Raw genomic sequence first — 17642 nt, 5'->3', positions numbered from 1 at the left:
CATAGTATGTTATCATTAAAATTTAATGTATACATAGACATGCATGCACATACACATACCACACACTGAATTTATAGTATCTCTGATGAACATCAGTGTGAACATTCTAAATAAAGGATTGACTTATTGGTAGATAGACTGCAGCAACATGCTCAAAGAATCATATCTGTGGCCCAAGAGTGGTTTCTTTTAAAAATACAAAAAATTCAATATGAAATGTTAATATCCACCATTAGTACTCACTGAAAACTAGTTTCTTTCTAGCTCATGAGTTAGAAACAATTTGTGTATGTGTTCTTTTTGGAGGAGAGGGGAGCATTTTTTCATAATAGTTCAACAACAATGAGACACCAGATGATAAAAATCATCTCACATGTTAAAATTCTGTTGTTGGGTTTTTGTTTGTTTTTTTTGTTTGTTTGTTTTTGTGGTGATGGTGGTGTTTTGTTTTTTGTTTTTTGTGTTTTGTTCCCCCTAACAGAGTTTGGGGTAGATGTCAAACTGTAACTGCCTAATTCTGATTATGGATGATTTTTCTAGTATCAGGGCTGTATGCTCATGTACTAATAGTGCAAGACTGGAAACATAGTATATAAATAAACATATTTCTTTTACACATAGGATTAACTACAAATGGAAATATCATTTCCAGTAATATTTATTTGTAGCATTACATACAGGTATTTTTAGATTTACATGTGCTACCATAAAGAGGACCACTTGATTCCTCAATACCAAAAATATACATTTGAAAAATAATTCGATGATGTAAATGGTAAGCTCGTATTCATGAAAGAATTCACCCAGTCTAGAACTTCTACCTTCGGTATGTTGAAGGATAACATGCTCTTTGGGGACAGAGGTTGTATACTTGTATACTCCTTGCTGACACTGGTTTTACTGATCCACTTTCCTGAGTGTTAGGCCTGGGAGGAGACTTTGGTTTGCTGAAATATTCTGCAACAGGTATTTTCATGTTATTTCTTCTTATAAATGATGGAGGCTTGTGCTCAGCCTCTGAAATAGAGAAAAAATCTAAATAAGACCACAATCAAGACACTGAATACAGCTTCTCCATGTTTTAGTAGTATATTATCTACAAAAAACTATGTGAAGTTTAGGTGAATCAGATACACCCAAAACTCATAAAATAACATATTCCTTTTCTTTCTTTTTTTTTTTTTTAACCACTTGCTCATCTTTAATGAGTTATTTGTTTTGTAACATGCAGGATATGTTCCTTCACTCTCAAAAGTAAACATGATTTTGATTGCAATGATATAGAGTTGGTTATGGGTAAGAGTGATGGGTGAGAATGGGACAATGAGAGAAAGAAGGAAGATCTATGGTCCTGATAGATGCAACAAAAGAAGAGAAAAGCAGGCTAAAACAAGTTAATTGTGCTTATAAGACCTACATAGTTGCACCCAAGCAGGAACAGGGATGTAAGGAGATGCTGAATATCAACAATGGAGAGAAAGGGGCATGACTGGGGAATTCTTATACAAAAAAGTTCCAAATATCTAAATGATAAAATATGTGTGGGCCTTACAGGTAAGACATCAAGTTGAATAATAGAAACCATCACTGTCATGATGTTATAGTCCCAGGATGAGGAGTTTGGTAGGAGAGGCCAGAAACAATAGGCTGTTCTTGGGGTCTAAGTAGGGGAGTACTTTGTAATTTTTAAACTATACTTACTATTGGCTGTTAGCAGATAGTGCCTCTTTTGGGTTTGGTTAATCACAGTGGAACTTGCTGGGGTCTAGGGTGACCCCAGTGAGCTCTAATTGACTGTATATCATTCCTGGTGTAAAGGGAACTTGTAGAAATGACAAGACAGATTTTTGTATAAAGCTTGTAGATACGCTTCATAGTTGTTGCTCTGTAGTCATGAGTGCTCTGCTTGTTTTAAACCTAGAAACTGCCAAACCTACAAGGATACTTTGTTTGGGCTATTTTGGACCAAGGTAGGACTTTCCACAATTCTTGATTCTCCCTGGTGCCCCTATAGACTGGAGGTGGGCTTCTGGTGGGACACAAAACTGCTCTTTTCTATTGTGTTTTTGCTGTCTCATAGGTCACCTGCTTGTGGCTGATTGCCATTTTGCCCTTCTCTCTGGTTGATTTTGTTTCCAGTGAAATTATTTAGCTCCATTAAGCTCTGAAGAACCAAAACTCTGAGATCATTATCCTTTTGTTAGGTCAATGCAGGGTTTGCCTTTTCACTGCCTTGCTATAACCAAACCTATAGTTCCTACTGTCCTGCTAACTTGCTTCTCCAAGAATGTCTGTCCCTGATCAGGCACTTTGCCTTTCAAAACAAAGGTAAATTTATCTTTATGAGAAAGTCAGCAGATACTCTCGCAAGAGTTGATCTGGAAACTACTATTGTATTTTTCTGTTTTTTTAAAAGCACTGATCCTTAAAATCTGTTCCCTAGGTCATTAGTACTTACTGGTTTCTTTATACCAACTCAGTAGCTACCAAAAACTGTACTTAACCTTTTGGTACTTCCTTGTTTTCTGCAGATCCTTGACTTGACACTCTAGATCAGTTGGAGAAAGAAAAAAGTGAGTTTCACAGATACGAAAAAGTATTTTCTATAGACTACACTGTCGTCAATAAGTTCAGTGTGTATGTATCTTAAATATGCTACCCCAATTCTTTGTGTTTTTTTTTAAACGCAGACAGTGCTAAATTTACTTCCCAATGAAAACTTCTTCTTACTTTGAGTAAATATCTAACTATTGTATCATATATTAGTCATTAAGGTAGAGATTAACTCTTACTATCTTCCAGTTTCAGATTTTATGGAAACTTTAAGACAGCGACAATTAGTAATACAATTTTTTTGTCTTAATGCTTTTTAAATTGACATATTTATATTTTCAAAAATGTGTTTTTCCTCTAACTTTAAGCTTCACTCAACTTTTAATTGTAAAGCAACAAGATTTTCTCTCCAAGCTTAAATAATATCCTACCACACATTCTTTCACCATGATTCTACATAAATATATATTTTTCTTCTGTTATTGAAGTTACAGCATTTAAGAAAAATTCCTCCTGCCGTAATTTCAATTATTTTAGTAGTTATTTTTCTTTCTAGGAGGCCCCAGGAGTAAATCAGAGAAAATTAAGTGAAGCAATTTATTTTAATCTTGCATTGTTCTACACAAAAAAGTGAAACCTGTGTGATACACATTTAACAAAATATACACTAACTGTAACAATACAATTTTGATTTCCTCAATTGCATCTATTTTTAGTTAAACTATAAAAACCTTTATTATCTTAGATTTCTAGGTAGCCATTCTTGCTTTTCCCTTAGTGGAAAAATAATTTTTCTTAAAAAGAAAGGTTACCAGATAAGAAAGACATAGTTTCTGCCAAAATGTTCTAAACAATAGAATTGAGAATAATTCTTATATTACATATATGAAAATGAAAGCAAATATATATTGCAGTCATTTACTAAATAAAGCGGAGCTTTAGAACCTCCTGTTTAACATTTTGAAAGGTAAATAACAAGATAATTCAAAGTCTTCATATACCATAGGCCCTCCTTCTAGGAGGCCATTACATCTAATTACCTGGTTGGTTGATGCCCTTCTGTATCTCTGGTCAGCACTTTTGATTTTGCAAGTGCATTTTGGGGCAATTTAACTGTGGGTGGTGATTTAACTGTGGGTGGTTTCCCAGTCTCTGGTGCTGGTTCCATTGAGGTGTTTCTTCTGTGATGAGTCAACAGGTTTATCTCAGCAAGCTCAGAATGAATCAAAGCTGAGACCCACTCTTTTTCTGTTTTAAGAGATAAAAAAGGATGGGAGGAGTGAAGGTTGCAATTGTCATTTTGGCTAGAAACACAGGATTATCCAGCTCCTGAGTATGAAAGACTGGTCATCTATTTTCTGGATAGTTACCTATGTGGGAGTAAAGACTTCTGCAGAAAAGTTGGTTCATTTTAACATAGTTTCTGTTGACCTGTGATACTGTAGAGTGCCCAGAGTAGTTAACTCACTGAGGCACTTGTCCCTGAATAGCGGTGGAATAGTTTTAAAATATTGAGTACAGTAGCCAGTCTTACAGGCTGCCACCAAAGATATTAGGATACCTATACAAAAATAAGAAGTACAATATGATTCCGTTAAAATATAGACTAATAGGTAATAAATAGTTACAAGCATATCTAGGAAGATATACACCAAAGTATTCACTTAAATGATGTCTGTGGTAATTTTATTCATTATTTCTGTTCTGTCTCATCTCTTTTTTTCTTTCTGGTTCATCTGTTCTTTCTCCCAACAATAAGGATTTATTACTTGTATAGTTTATTAAATGTTACATTCTTAAAAAGAAAAAATAATTGGAAGATAACTAAAGACCCATTGCCTCTAAGCACTTTTCAATTGCCTAAAAAGTAGTATTGAATTCCTGGGGCAAGGTAATATTTCCAAAATGCTTCCTACTTTTAAACATTAGACTGTTCCTCACACATTGGTACTTCCTAGCATTGATCAGTGCAGTAATTCTCAAAGAGTAGTCCTGAGAACAGCATTATCAGCAACACCTGGGAACTTGTCAGAAATGCAAATTCTCAAGTCCCACCGCAGAGATTTTGCCTCAGTCAGTAGGATGACCAGCTACATTTGAAGATAGCTGCTCTCTGCCACTTATCAGTGTCTCGATTGGGAATGGCATGTGTTTTCATGAAACAGGACAGGAAGGGCCCAAAAGAGGTTAGGAGATGACTGAGTTGATGGTTTTGTTGGGCAACTGTAAGAGCTGTTGCAGGTTGGGTAGCTGTTCTACTGTTCTGCTTACCAAAGGAAAGAAATAAGCTTTGTGTTCGGAGTTAACAACAGGTCAGAAGATGTGCTCAGGAAGGCCCCTGGGTGTGTGGACTCTAGAGGAGCACAAACCAACTCTAGCTGAGAATAATACCTCCCTTGGACACAAGTGTTTCATGTCACCCAAATGAGTTCAATTTAAGGCATACTGAATTTTGGGTTCATTGAATGACCCACATGCATGCAGCTGGATATGCAGAACAGCAATTACCTTATACTGAAACATTGCAGAAATAGTACTGCAACATTATCTTTGCAAACTCAATGTACAAAACTTCAGATATTGGCATATTTCCAGTTTCTGACAATAAATTGAGCTCACTGTTTTAAAATGTATATTTTAATCGCACCTTTTGAACTTGCATGAAGTAGCCACTGTAAAACTTCTGCCAGAGAATCAGTATGCAAAATGTCACAGAGCTTTGCCAGGATCTAACAGAGAACATTAGAGTTACATATGAGCAAATAAATAGTACAAGGTTTATCAGTTTTCCTTTACCTTCTCCAAATCCCATCTTCCCAAATATCACTCTGTATATGATGTGCAATTGAGTCAATTGAGATTTTTAACTCAGGAGCTCAATTTCAAATAGCACACAGTAGAATCTTAGTGAAAACAACATTTCCAGTACAATTAACACTTTAGGTTAGGCTATGGAGTGTGTTTGTCTGAGGTATTGCTCCTCATAAGAGGGCATTAGCTGTGGGGGTCTGCCTGCAGACCCTGACCTAAACGACGGATGAATAAAACGTACGTTGACACACAGATATTCTGTTTTGCCAGTACAGCCGAGTGTCCGACTGCCTGCACACCAAGAGAGGTTTGTCACTGTGGCTGGCCCTGAGCAGCTCACACTCCAGGCATTTATTTGATAAACAATTCACAACAGAAGCTTTGAGTAAACACACTTGCGGATAATTTACATGGTTAAGAGAGTTCTAGGAATGATTAAAGCTCAGGTACCGAGGTCTAAGGTAAATACCATTAGGGGGCAATATCCCTAGTCGACCTCTCCCAAGAAGGCCATCGAGGTCAAAGGTTAGTTAATGGAGGTAGGGTAAACAGACAACTGGGGAAGCTTCTATTGTCCCTAGTATTTACCCGATGACCTAATGTTCCAAGGTAAGAACCAGCTGCCTTCAGCCTGTTCAATTATTACAAGCTATGTAACCTTCTGGCCTTCCAAAAGGTTTGTGACTATTCCCTATAACTTTCCCTAATATTTCCCTTTAATATTTCCACCACCAAAAAAAAAAAAAAAAAAAAAAATATTTCCACCACCATCTTGAGTGAATCCCAACATTTGTCTTGCTTTGTCTATTCAATACCAACGTCTTCTAGTAGGAATATACTTTTGGTGAATTTATCCTTCCCACTGTACCATAGGGTTCTAATGAGAATCCATCAGTCACAGAACTGGCCCCATCTGCCCTGCTCCTCTCCATAGTCTGAGAGAGAGGGATGTGATCTGGGCTCGAGTCATCATTGTACCTCAGTTTCTTGAACACAGCAATTGGCCCAGTGGGAATATAATTCCCTTTATTTATTCAGAATGCTTACTTGAGTTTTTTTTTAAAACTCTGGAGCTACAGGCTTAAATGTAGGTGACAGTAGAGATAGAAATATGGAATAATTACTTCTCATGAAAATGGACTATCATAAGCATTAAAATAAAATACAATGTGTTAAGCACAGGTAATGAAGTTTCCTGACTGAGTCTTAATTGTGTCTGCTGTTAGAATTTAGACATATCTGATATTCATATCTATTTACTGAACTTCAGTCCTGTATATCTATCTGCCTACTAGATGTATTCAGTTAGCTATATTATAGATATTTTGGACACAAAATATATAAAACAAAATCCACATTTCTTTTCCTAAAACCTGCTCCAAACTTACTTTTCCTCCTGGTTCCCCTGTCTCAATGAACAGCACCAACATACATTAAACTGTCCAAACCAGATGCTGAGATTCATCCTGGACAACTCCCTTGCCCTTTTCTAAAACATAATGTCAGACAAATTCAGTAAAGTCTACCTTCTAAATACTTCTTAAATCACTCCTTTTGTCTTCATCCTCATTGTCTTGACCCAGCCTAAAGCAACATCAAATCTGGTTTGAGCTACTGCAACATTCATTCTCTTAGTATTTCTGCTTGAAGTCTTAAATTATTATTAATTTAACAAATATTTGTATTAGTCACTGATCTAGATGCTGAAGATAGAGAAGCAAAATTAAATGGCTGGAAAATCAACTGCCCTGTATTGAACTTTGTTATTATGTTAAGATTTCTGTCTTTGATAATAACATATTCTAAAGAGAGAAAGTTAGATTTGCTCCTAATTTCACAACAAATCAACAACTGTGGCAAAAATGGAAAAAAAAGCCTCATGGTATTTTCTAAACCACTCTGCCTCTATGGATTTTTCATCAATATAGTGATTGCACATCACTCTTAGCTGCTTCTGTCATAGATCACTAATTGATCAACAACATCCTAGATAATATAATTATCCTTTCAGCGAGAGGATGTAGAATATGTCTTCCTGGGAAACCTCCTGCATTCTCTGTTACAGAAACCTACGCAGATACACAATGAACACAGTAGCTTCCAATCTCTTCAGAAAAACATTTGTTTCTGCAGCTTGGGGCAGGGATGATGACTACACCTGTAAATCAGGCTTCTTGAGTGTCAGAGATATTATAGCTTTTCCAAAGGGTCACAAATCAAGTCTTGATCAGATCTGGAGAAACGGAAAAGTATCCAATGAGTAGATTCTCTCTGTTATTCCACCTGTGGAAGTTTATTGAACTCACTCTTTGGAATCCCTCAAAAAACTTTTCGTCAATGATCTCATGATTTCTAGGGCAAAGAAACCTTAATTCCTCAAGGCAACCCCATGTTTCTTTTGCCATAGTGGTAACTGAAAACCTATATGTAGGGTTCTCTGTATCATCTTGGTAGGCAAAAACTCAGAGCGGACTACCAGAAAGGCTTCTGGAATTGAAAACTTCTCTTCCAACTCCAGAGGATAGGTGCTCAGCATCAGAGATATCCACCATTGTCCAGCAAAGATTCTGGGGATTCCAGCCTTGGTACCTACCATAAAAGTTGTCCTGACATCCTGTCTTTGCAGGACTTTCCAATTCTCATTCCAACAATCATATTTTCCAAAATGGTTCATGACCTTGAGTTCTGAGTGCCTGTCCTGAACATATTTCATGAAGTGGCATAATGTATATGATTCATATCTTCCCATCTTTATTGGCATTATTCTGTACTCACAAGTCTACGTGCTGTAAGGATGAGTACAAATTTTAACACATGTGGAAATTCCTTAAACTTTAAATGGAACTTTTTCAATTACTCCCAATAGAGGGAAGCTCCCTGGTCATTAAACCTATTCAATTAGAAATCAAAGTCAAAGTTTTTGTGTGTTGTGGCTTGAAAGGGAGTATGCAAAAAACATGGTTCAGCACCTCTTTAACAATATATTTGCCCTCCCAAGTCATAAAAGGTCAGGTCTGACAGGATTTAGTGACTTCAAATCTCTGTAAAGAGTGGTCACAGGGGAAAAAATTGGTGGTATTAATGCACATTACCAGAAGAAACTACCCAAACCAGTCCTGGGATTAGAGATTTGAGTGGCAATGAACTGGATTTCTAAGAAACTGTCTTCTCTGGTCAAAGAAAACTGATTTTGCCAGGTTCTGGAATAGGAGACTTCTATCCTTATGTTTGTCCAAACTTTTTTATTTTTTTAGGTGAAAACCTAGGTGTGAACTATCTGACATTGTTTATGCATATTTATCCCTTAAAAGACATGTTAAATTATTTGTTTGCTGATTATTTAACATTTGAAATGAAGGAGTTACCATTTACTCTGCACATCAGTATTAAAATAAATAATTCCAAATATATTCACTATCAACTCCAAACACTTAAAGAAGGTGAAACAATGGCCCTTGTTAAAAATTATTATCAAACCTATCAATCCTTGTCTTTTTCTTGGAGTTTTTAGTCTACTTGTCCTTTTGCATAGTTTTGAGTGTACCGTCTTGCTATTTGTTTTTTATTTTTTCCTTCTGTTACTGTTCCCCTTATTCTTTTCTCTGTCTCCTTTTGGATTAATCAAGCATATTTTAATATTCCACTTTATCCTCTCCATTGGCTTTTTAGCTATACTTTTTTTGTTGTTCAAGGGATTAAAATATGCATCCTTAACCTAATATAGTGTTCCTTGAATTAATATTATACCACTTAATGTATAATGTAAGAACCTTGTGAGTTATACTTCCATTTATCTCTCACCTGAATGTTGTGTTATTGTTGTTTTACATTTTACTACTCTGTTTTCTTTATAACCACATTTATCTCCCTCTCACCTCTTCCTTTACTTCCAAATGACAGAACTATAAAATGTCAGCTTATCTTTAAATTTTAAGAGCTTTAAAGTGTCATTTCATTGTCTTATGGCTTGCATATTTCTAGTGAGAAGTCACTAGTGAGAAGTCAGCTGTCATTTTCATCATTACAGTCATGCACCATATAACAATGTTTTAGTCAACAGTGGACCACATATACAATGGTGGTCCAATAAGATTATCATACTGTATTTTTACTGTATCTTTTCCTGTTTAGATACACAAATACTTACCATTGTGCTACAATTTCTACAGTATTCAGTATAGTAAAATGTTATATAGGTTTATAGCTCAGGAGCAATCGGCTATACCATATGGCCTAGGTGTGTAGTAGCTGTAACATCTAGGTTCATGTAAGTACACTCTGTGATGTTTATACAACAATGAAACTCTCTGACACATTTCTCAGAATGTATTCCTGTCATTAAGTGATGCATGACTGTATATGTAATATGTCTTTTTTCTCTTGCTGATTTCAAGATATTCTCTTCAGTTTTCTGCAGCTTTATTATGATGTGCCCAGATGTAACTTCTGTGTTTATCTTTCTTGGGTTTTGTAAAGTTTCATTAAATTTAGAAAAATATTAGCTATTAGCTCTTCGAATAATTTTTATGCTCTAATCTCTCTTTCCTCTTCCTCTGAGACTCCAAGTGCACATGTGTTAGACCACCCAATATATTCTCACAGGTCAGTAAGGTTTTGTTTACATTTTTTGAAGTCTTTTTACTTTAATTTGGATTTTTTTTTTATTGCCCTCTCTTTAACTCCACTTACATATTTTTTTCTGCAGTGCCACGTGTGCTGCTAATCACATCCAGTGAAATTTTGGTTTCAAATATTGTACAGTCATGCATTACTTAATGACAAGAACACGTTTTGAGAAATGCATCATTAATGATCCAGTCATTGTGTGGACATCATAGAGTGTGCTTACATAAACCTAGATAATACAACCTACTACACGCTTAGGCTATATGGTATAGCCTATTGTTCCTGGGCTACAAACCTATACAGCATGTTACTGTACTAAATACTGTAGGCAATTGTAACACATTGGTATTTGTGTATATAACCACATCTAAACATAGAAAAGGTACAGTAAAGATACCATATTATATACTTATGGTACCACTGTCATATTTATGATCTGTTATTGGTGGAAACATTGTTATGCAGTACATAGCTGTATTTCTCAATTCTAAGGTTTCCTTTTGGTCTCTTTTTAACTTCCATTTCTCTTGAGAGATGCCTCATCTATTCACTCATTATGTCTTTTCTTTCCTAGAAATCCTTGAAAATCTTTAAAAATAATCTCTTTTACAGCCTTTTCTACCAATTTCCACATCTGTGCCATTTCTGTGTCTGTTATTATCAATTCTTTTTTCCTTCTGCTTATGGGTTGTAGTTTGCTGCTCTTTGCATGTCTAATAACTATTATTTGAGGGACTTTGTATATGCTACATTGTGGAGAGTCTACATTTTGCAACCTGTGGATCAGGAAGTGCCCTCATGAGCCCATGCCACAAGGCTCTGGGCCTGAAACACAGAGCTGTGTGGAGTCTCAGCAGAATAGCCACTCAGGTACACACAGAAACATACTCCAGCTCAGAAATCCTGGCAAGACAGGAAAACTATCTGTGCATATCCCTAGGAAGGGGACTGAATCCAGGGAGCTAAGCAGCATCATTCCGTTTGCCCCACTTACAGGGCTCTCACAAGTTAGGACCCACTGGCTTGGAATTCCAGCCAGCCAATGGCAACAGGCTGGAGACTGCCTGTGATGGGACCAAGTTCCCAGGGGAAGGGGCAGACAGCATCTCTGTGTTTTGGTCAACTCAGCTCTTCTAGCCTGCTGGCTCCAGGGAGTGCAGGCCATCCGGATAGGGAGGAGTCCCCACTAACAAGGCACAGCTGCTGTGCCAGATCATGGCCAGACTGCTTCTTTAAGTGGGATCCCAATCCATTCCTTCTCACTGGGTGGGGCCTCCCTGTGGGAATTTCAGCAACTCCAGCCAGGGTCATACGCACAGAACTCTGATCTCCCCGGGGACAGAGCCCCCCAGGGGGAGGGGCAGTTGTTGTCTCAGCATTTCCGTTGACTCAGCCATTCCAGCCTGCCAGCTCTGGAAAGTCCAAGTGGTCTGGACGAGGAAGAGATCCCCCCAATCCAGCATACTTGCTCTTCCCAAAAGCAACCAGACTGCTTCTTTAAGTAGGTCCCTGATTCCATTCCTCCTGACCCGGTAATGCCTCCCAATAGAAGCCTCCACACATCTCCTATAGGAGCATTTGAGCCAGCAACAGGTCAGTAGCCCCCTAGGATGGAGATCCCAGAGGAAGGAGCAGGCAGACATCTTTGCTGTCTTGCAGCCTTCACTGGTGATACCTCCAGGTATGGGAAAACTCAAGGCCACCAGGGTCTGGAGCAGACCCCCAACAAACTGCAGCAGCCCTACAGAAGAGTGGCCTGACTGTTAGAAGAAAAACAAACAGAAAACAACAACAACAAAAAAAAAAGGATGCCACAAAAATCCCATTTAAAGGTCAGTAACCTCAAAGATTGAAGGTAGATAAGCCCACACAGATGAAAATGAATCAATGCAAAAATGCTGAAAACTCAAGAAGCCAGGGTTGTTCTTCTCCTCCAAATGACTGCAACACATCTCAAGCAAGGACACAGAACTGGGCTGAGGCTGAGATGGCTGAATGAGAGAAGTAGGCTTCAGAAGGTGGGTAATAACAAACTTTGCTAAGCTAAAGGAGCATGTTGTAACTTAGTGTAAAGAAGCTAAGAATCATGATAAAACAATACATAAGCCGATAACAAGAATAGCCAGTTTAGAGAGGAACATAACTGACCTGATGGAGCTGAAAAACAAAGACAAGAACTTCACAATGTAATGTAATTATAAGTATTAATAGCAGAAAAGACCAAGTAGAGGAAAGAATCTCAGAGCTTGAAGAGCATCTTTCTGAAATAAGACAAGCAGACAAAAATAGAGAAAAAAGAATGAAAAAGAATGAACAAAACCTCTGATAAATGTGGGATTATGTAAGAAGACTGAACTTAAGACTGATTGAAATACCCGAAAGAGATGAGGAGAATGGAACCAGGTTGGAAAACATACTTCAGGATGTCATCTAGGAGAACTTCCCCAAACTAGCAAGACAGGCCAACATTCAAATTCAGGAAATCTGGAGAACCCTAGTAAGATACTCCATGAGAAGATCCACCCTCAGGCACATCATCATCAGATTCTCCAAGGTCAAAATGAAAGAAAAAACATTAAGGGCAGCCAGAGAGAAAGGTCAGGTCACCTACAAAGGGAAGTCCATCAGACTAATACCAGATCTCTCAGTGGAAACCCCACAAGCTAGAAGAAATTGGGAGCCAATATTCAACATTCTTAAAGAAAAGAGTTTCCAACCCAGAATTTCACATCTGGCCAAACTGAGCTCCATTAGCGAAGGAGAAATAAGATGCTTTTTAGACAAGCAAATGCTGAGGGAATTTGTCACCACCAGGCCTGCCTTGCTCCTGAAGGAAGCACTAAATATGGAAAGGAAAACTTTTACCAACCACCACAAAAACACAGTTAAGTACACAGACCAGTGACACTATGAACCAACCACATAAACAAGTCTGCAAAATAACCAGCTAGCATCATGGTGACAAGATCAAATTCACACATAGCAATACTAACCTTAAATGTAAATGGGCTAAATGCATTAGAGAAATGCAAATCAAAACCACAATGAGATACCATCTCACACCAGTCAGAATGGCGATTATTAAAAAGTCAAAAAACAGCAGATGCTGGCGAGGTTGTAGAGAAAAAGGAACAATTTTACACTGTTGGTGGGAGTATAAATTACTCCCACCATTGTGGAAGGCAGTGTGGTGATTCCTTAATGATCTTGAGGCAGAAATACCATTTAATCCAGCAATCCCATTACTGGGTATATACCCAAAGGAATATAAATTATTTTGTTATATATGCATGCATATGTTCACTGCAGCACTACTCACAATAGCAAAGACATGGAATCAACCTAAATGCCCATCAATGATAGACTGGATAAAGAAAATGTGATACATGTACACCATGGAATACTACACAGCCATAAAAAGGAACAAGATCGTGTCCTTTGCAAGGACATAGATGGAGGCAGAAGCTGTTATCCTCAGCAACTAATGAAGGAACAGAAAACCAAACACCACATGTTCTCACTTATAAGTGGGAGCTGAACAGTGAGAACATATGGATATATGATGGGGGACAACACACACTGGCACCTGTCAGGGAGTGTTAGGGGAGAAGGAGAGCATCAGGAAGACTAGCCAATGGATGCTGGGCATAATACCTAGGTGATGGGATGATCTGTGCAGCAAACCACCAGGGCATAGGTTTACCTATGTAACAAACCTGCATATCCTGCACATGTACCCCAGAACTTAAAATAAAAGTTGAGGGAAAAAATAGTGTTTTGTTCTTGAACATTATTAATATATTGGCAGGTGAACTTGATGTCCTGAAATTTTATTTTAGGATTTGAGAATCTAGCCTAGAGTAGCCTCTATTGCAGGGCTATTTTTAAGGCGTAACTTTTCTGGGGTCTGAATTGAAGTCCTGGTATGTTCCGCAAGGTATCTTCACTCCGGCGAGGTCTTTTCAGGGTTTTTTAGAACTCCAGCAACTCTAAGCTCTGTAATACCTCCCATTAGCTCTCCTTGCCGGGTCTCAGAATCATCCTGTACATGTGAGGCTTCATATTGGACTGAACACTTAATGGTACCCCTAAATTTCTGGAGCTCATTCTCTGCACAGATTTATCTTCTTCAGATCTTACTTTGCAAATTCCAGCCACCTCAGCATCCCCAAATACTAAACTCTGTTTTCTGTACCTAGTGAACTTGCTGCTGTCTGTTCAGGCTCCACTTCTCTGTGCCATGATTAGGCATGTGCCCCAGGTAGAAGTCTGGGTTGAATATGGAAATAACCCCAATTGTTTCTCTTCTCTCAATGATCCAATCTGTAGTGTCTGTTGCCCGGTACCTGCAAATCATTTCTGTATATATTTTGCTGAATTATATAGTTTTTTAAAGCAGGAGGTTAAGCGTTGAATCTAATCTATCATTTTCGAATCAGAGTCCCTTGCTTGCAACTTTGTCACCCCTTATGTTCCCAAATTAATCTGCATATTGTATCCAGAGTGATTTTTCTAAAGTACAGTTCTAACTATGTAATTCTTATACTTACAAAGTAATTCAATGTCATTTAGTGCTTAAAATTCTTTATTGGCTTCCCACACCCCTTGGGATGAAATCTGGACACCTTGATAGGGCTTATAGAGTACTACATTATCCAGTCTGTTCTTAAGTCTCCAGCCCCATCTCTTGCCACTTTCTCCATGCACCGTCTGCATCAACCATATTAATTGTTGTTCGTTGTTTTAATTAAGCAATGCTGTCACACCTTAGTCTTAAGATATGAAGGTCACTTGACTGGGAAAGATCTCTTCCATACTTCTCTTTATCTTCTGATTACATCCTAAACATTCTTTAGGTCCCTTTCTCCTTGAAGGCTCTCTGAGCTACAAAGTCTCCTGGTACGTGTTCTTATAACAGTTGCACTATTACTTCATAAGCTCTATGAATGAAGAAATTGATTATATCCTCATACTCTAGTATTTTGTAGTTTGACATTAAATATTTACAGAATAAATGGATGTGTTTGGTCAACTTTTCTTTTTAAATTTGAGACGCAGTGGGTACATGTGCATGTTTGTTACATGGATATATTGAATAATGCTGAGCTTTGGGCTTCAGTTAATCCACCACGCAAATAGTGAACAGAGTTCCTGATAGTTTTTCCTTCTTTGCTTTCCTTCCTTCCTCCTACCTTTTGGAGTTTCCAGTGTCTATTGTTCCCATCTTTATGTCTACATGTACGCAGTGATTAGCTCCCATTTGCTGGTGAGACTATGCAGTATTTGGTTTTCTGTTTCTGTATTCATTGACTTAGAATAATGACCTGTAGCTGCATCCAGGTTGCTGCAAAATGTATTATTCTATATTTTATGGCTGTGTAGTATTCTATGGTGTATATGTACCACATTTTCTTCATCCAATTCATCACTGATGGGCACTGAGGTTGATTCCATGTCTTTGCTATTGTGAATATTGCTGTGATTAACATGCCAGTGCAGGTGTCTTTTTATCTTTTAGAACTATTTATTTTCCTTTGGGTATATACCCAGTAATGGGATTGTTGGTATGCATGGCAATTCTGTTTGTAGTTCCTTGAGAACTCTCCAAACTGCTTTCAGAGGCTGAACTAATTTATAGTCCCACCAACTGTTTATAAGAGTTTGGCAGGCATTTTGGTGTTATGTCTATAAATTCCAGATCTTTGGAAGGAAGGCTTAAAACAAAGTGCTAATAGACATGGAATTATGTTTCTCTTTCCTTTTAAAGTAATAATCATGCAACTGCATACCCTTTCACACATACCCCTGCAAAAGCATTTCCTGATTTCACAGCCCATTTAGAGTTACTCAGTGGATAGTAGGAAATTAGAAAATATTCCAGATTTTTTTTTCGTAGGAAACATGGAAGAATAGAATACCTCCGAGATGAGCAATATTTCTGGGGCTCTTTTATATAAGCCAAAAAATCTTGATAAAACCTATTTTATCACTTTGCTCCCTCTCTGTTCATTTATTTAGCAAATAGTCAACAACTATTTGGCAAAATGCCATTGTCTGTGTGCCAGTTAATATTTTTCAAGTGAAGTGATGAGTGCTAAGAAATCAGTTGTGAACAAGGCAGACAAGATCCCTGCCTTCAAAGAGTTTATACTTTAGTGAGTTTTATATCACTAAATCACTAATCAGCTAAGTTGATTTTTGTAAAATAGAAGATGCGTTTGAGAGGAGGGCTCTTTCATAGATGCCCAGAAACCCAGCTCTATAGGATCATGCTGGTCTATTGATACGCCCAAGGAAGAATGACAGTCTTACTAAAACTGCATTCAGATTATGGATTGAGTTGAAAACTATGTATTTAGCTGATTTTCTACAGTTATCCTTTTGATCTTGAGTTGACTTTTCCTTTTAATTTATTTATTCAATATCCAACAAATACTCATCTAACAATTCCTAGGTATCTAGCACTCACCTAGGCACTGAAGATTAAGCAGTAGCAAAGGCAGACAAGTGTGAGATCTTATATGATTTAAATTTTAGTGGGAGTGGGGCGAGGAGAGAGAGAAAATATCGAACCAAATAAATAAGTCTGAACATACATATATAACATATTTATGCAAAAAATAACAAAGGGTGATGGGATATAGAGTGACTGGTTAGCTACTGTAGATTAGGCTATTAGAGAAAGTATTTCTGAGTAAGCGATACTTAAACTTAATGAGAAGCTGCTCACTGAGCCAATAAAGGGAAAGATAATTCTTAGAGCAAAGTTCTTAAGGTGAGAATGAGAAAATTATAGAAAGATCAAAGTGCCAGGGTGTAGCAGGTGAAACAGTGATTCTGAAGACTGTGTATAATATAAAGTCTTTAGCTAGAATCATCAGGAAATAATGTATAAACATAAGTCAAATATGTAGATACTCTCCCTTCTATACATTTCCTTCTATTCTCCTTCTCAAGTTTAATCATCAGCATGAATTATTACATCAATATCACTATCATACTCTGGGCTCTACTTTTAAAATACTTCCTTGTTAGGCTTATTCAATAACCATCTCAACAATGTGCTCTGTTATTTGTAATTACAACTACAGATACTGATTACTTAAACTTCCAATTAGAGTCATCATTACAATCTTTTAACCCTTAGTTCATTGTAGTGGGACTTACGGTGGTTCAATATAGAGGTTATCAAAGAGATTAAAAGAAGGAAAAATGGCAGATGACAAATATCAGCTGACTGATGTATTCTTGATTTTATATCATTCTCAGAAATAACTGTGGCTGGGGAGGGACTTTCAGGAAGCTGATATGACATATTACTATTAATATAACTAAGTTTATAACCCCAGGCAGAGAAAGTTTGAAGACATAGTTTTGCAAAGAAAAGAGGAAGAGATGAATGTTGATTAGAGGAATTTATGCTTTAAAATATGAGAAGTAAATGTATAGATTGCAGCAAGACATTAAGAATAGTGCCTCTCAAGTATTAAGATGATAATGAAAGATGGAAAGAATAGGACTGGGTTTGTTTGATAAACACCAGGCTTTTCATTATGTCTGAACCAAAGATTGTGTTAATCTAAGAGTGTCAAGATTCCAAGGAAAAGTAAGACTGGAAATGAAAATAGGAGTATGCCTTGGATTTTAGGCTA

The 17642-nt window shown here is 37.3% G+C and overlaps 1 protein-coding gene across 1 annotated transcript in view; it reads right to left on the bottom strand.

The window, feature by feature from the left end:
- Positions 1-623: 623 nt before the first annotated feature.
- C5H4orf17 (chromosome 5 C4orf17 homolog) overlaps positions 624-17642 on the bottom strand; it is a 39494-nt gene continuing 22475 nt past the window's right edge. The window contains exons 6-9 of the mRNA XM_025386153.1: positions 5201-5282; positions 3594-3801; positions 2505-2548; positions 624-1017 (exon numbers count right to left, since the gene is read on the bottom strand). Coding sequence (XP_025241938.1) covers positions 818-1017; positions 2505-2548; positions 3594-3801; positions 5201-5282 — 534 coding nt within the window. The 3' untranslated portion in view covers positions 624-817. The remainder of the gene's footprint in view (positions 1018-2504; positions 2549-3593; positions 3802-5200; positions 5283-17642) is intronic.

The sequence above is a fragment of the Theropithecus gelada genome, chromosome 5 (assembly GCF_003255815.1).
Source record: "Theropithecus gelada isolate Dixy chromosome 5, Tgel_1.0, whole genome shotgun sequence".
Lineage (NCBI taxonomy): Eukaryota > Metazoa > Chordata > Mammalia > Primates > Cercopithecidae > Theropithecus > Theropithecus gelada.
The sequence above is the reverse complement of the archived record's forward strand: the minus strand, read 5'-3'. Positions and strand labels throughout refer to the sequence as shown.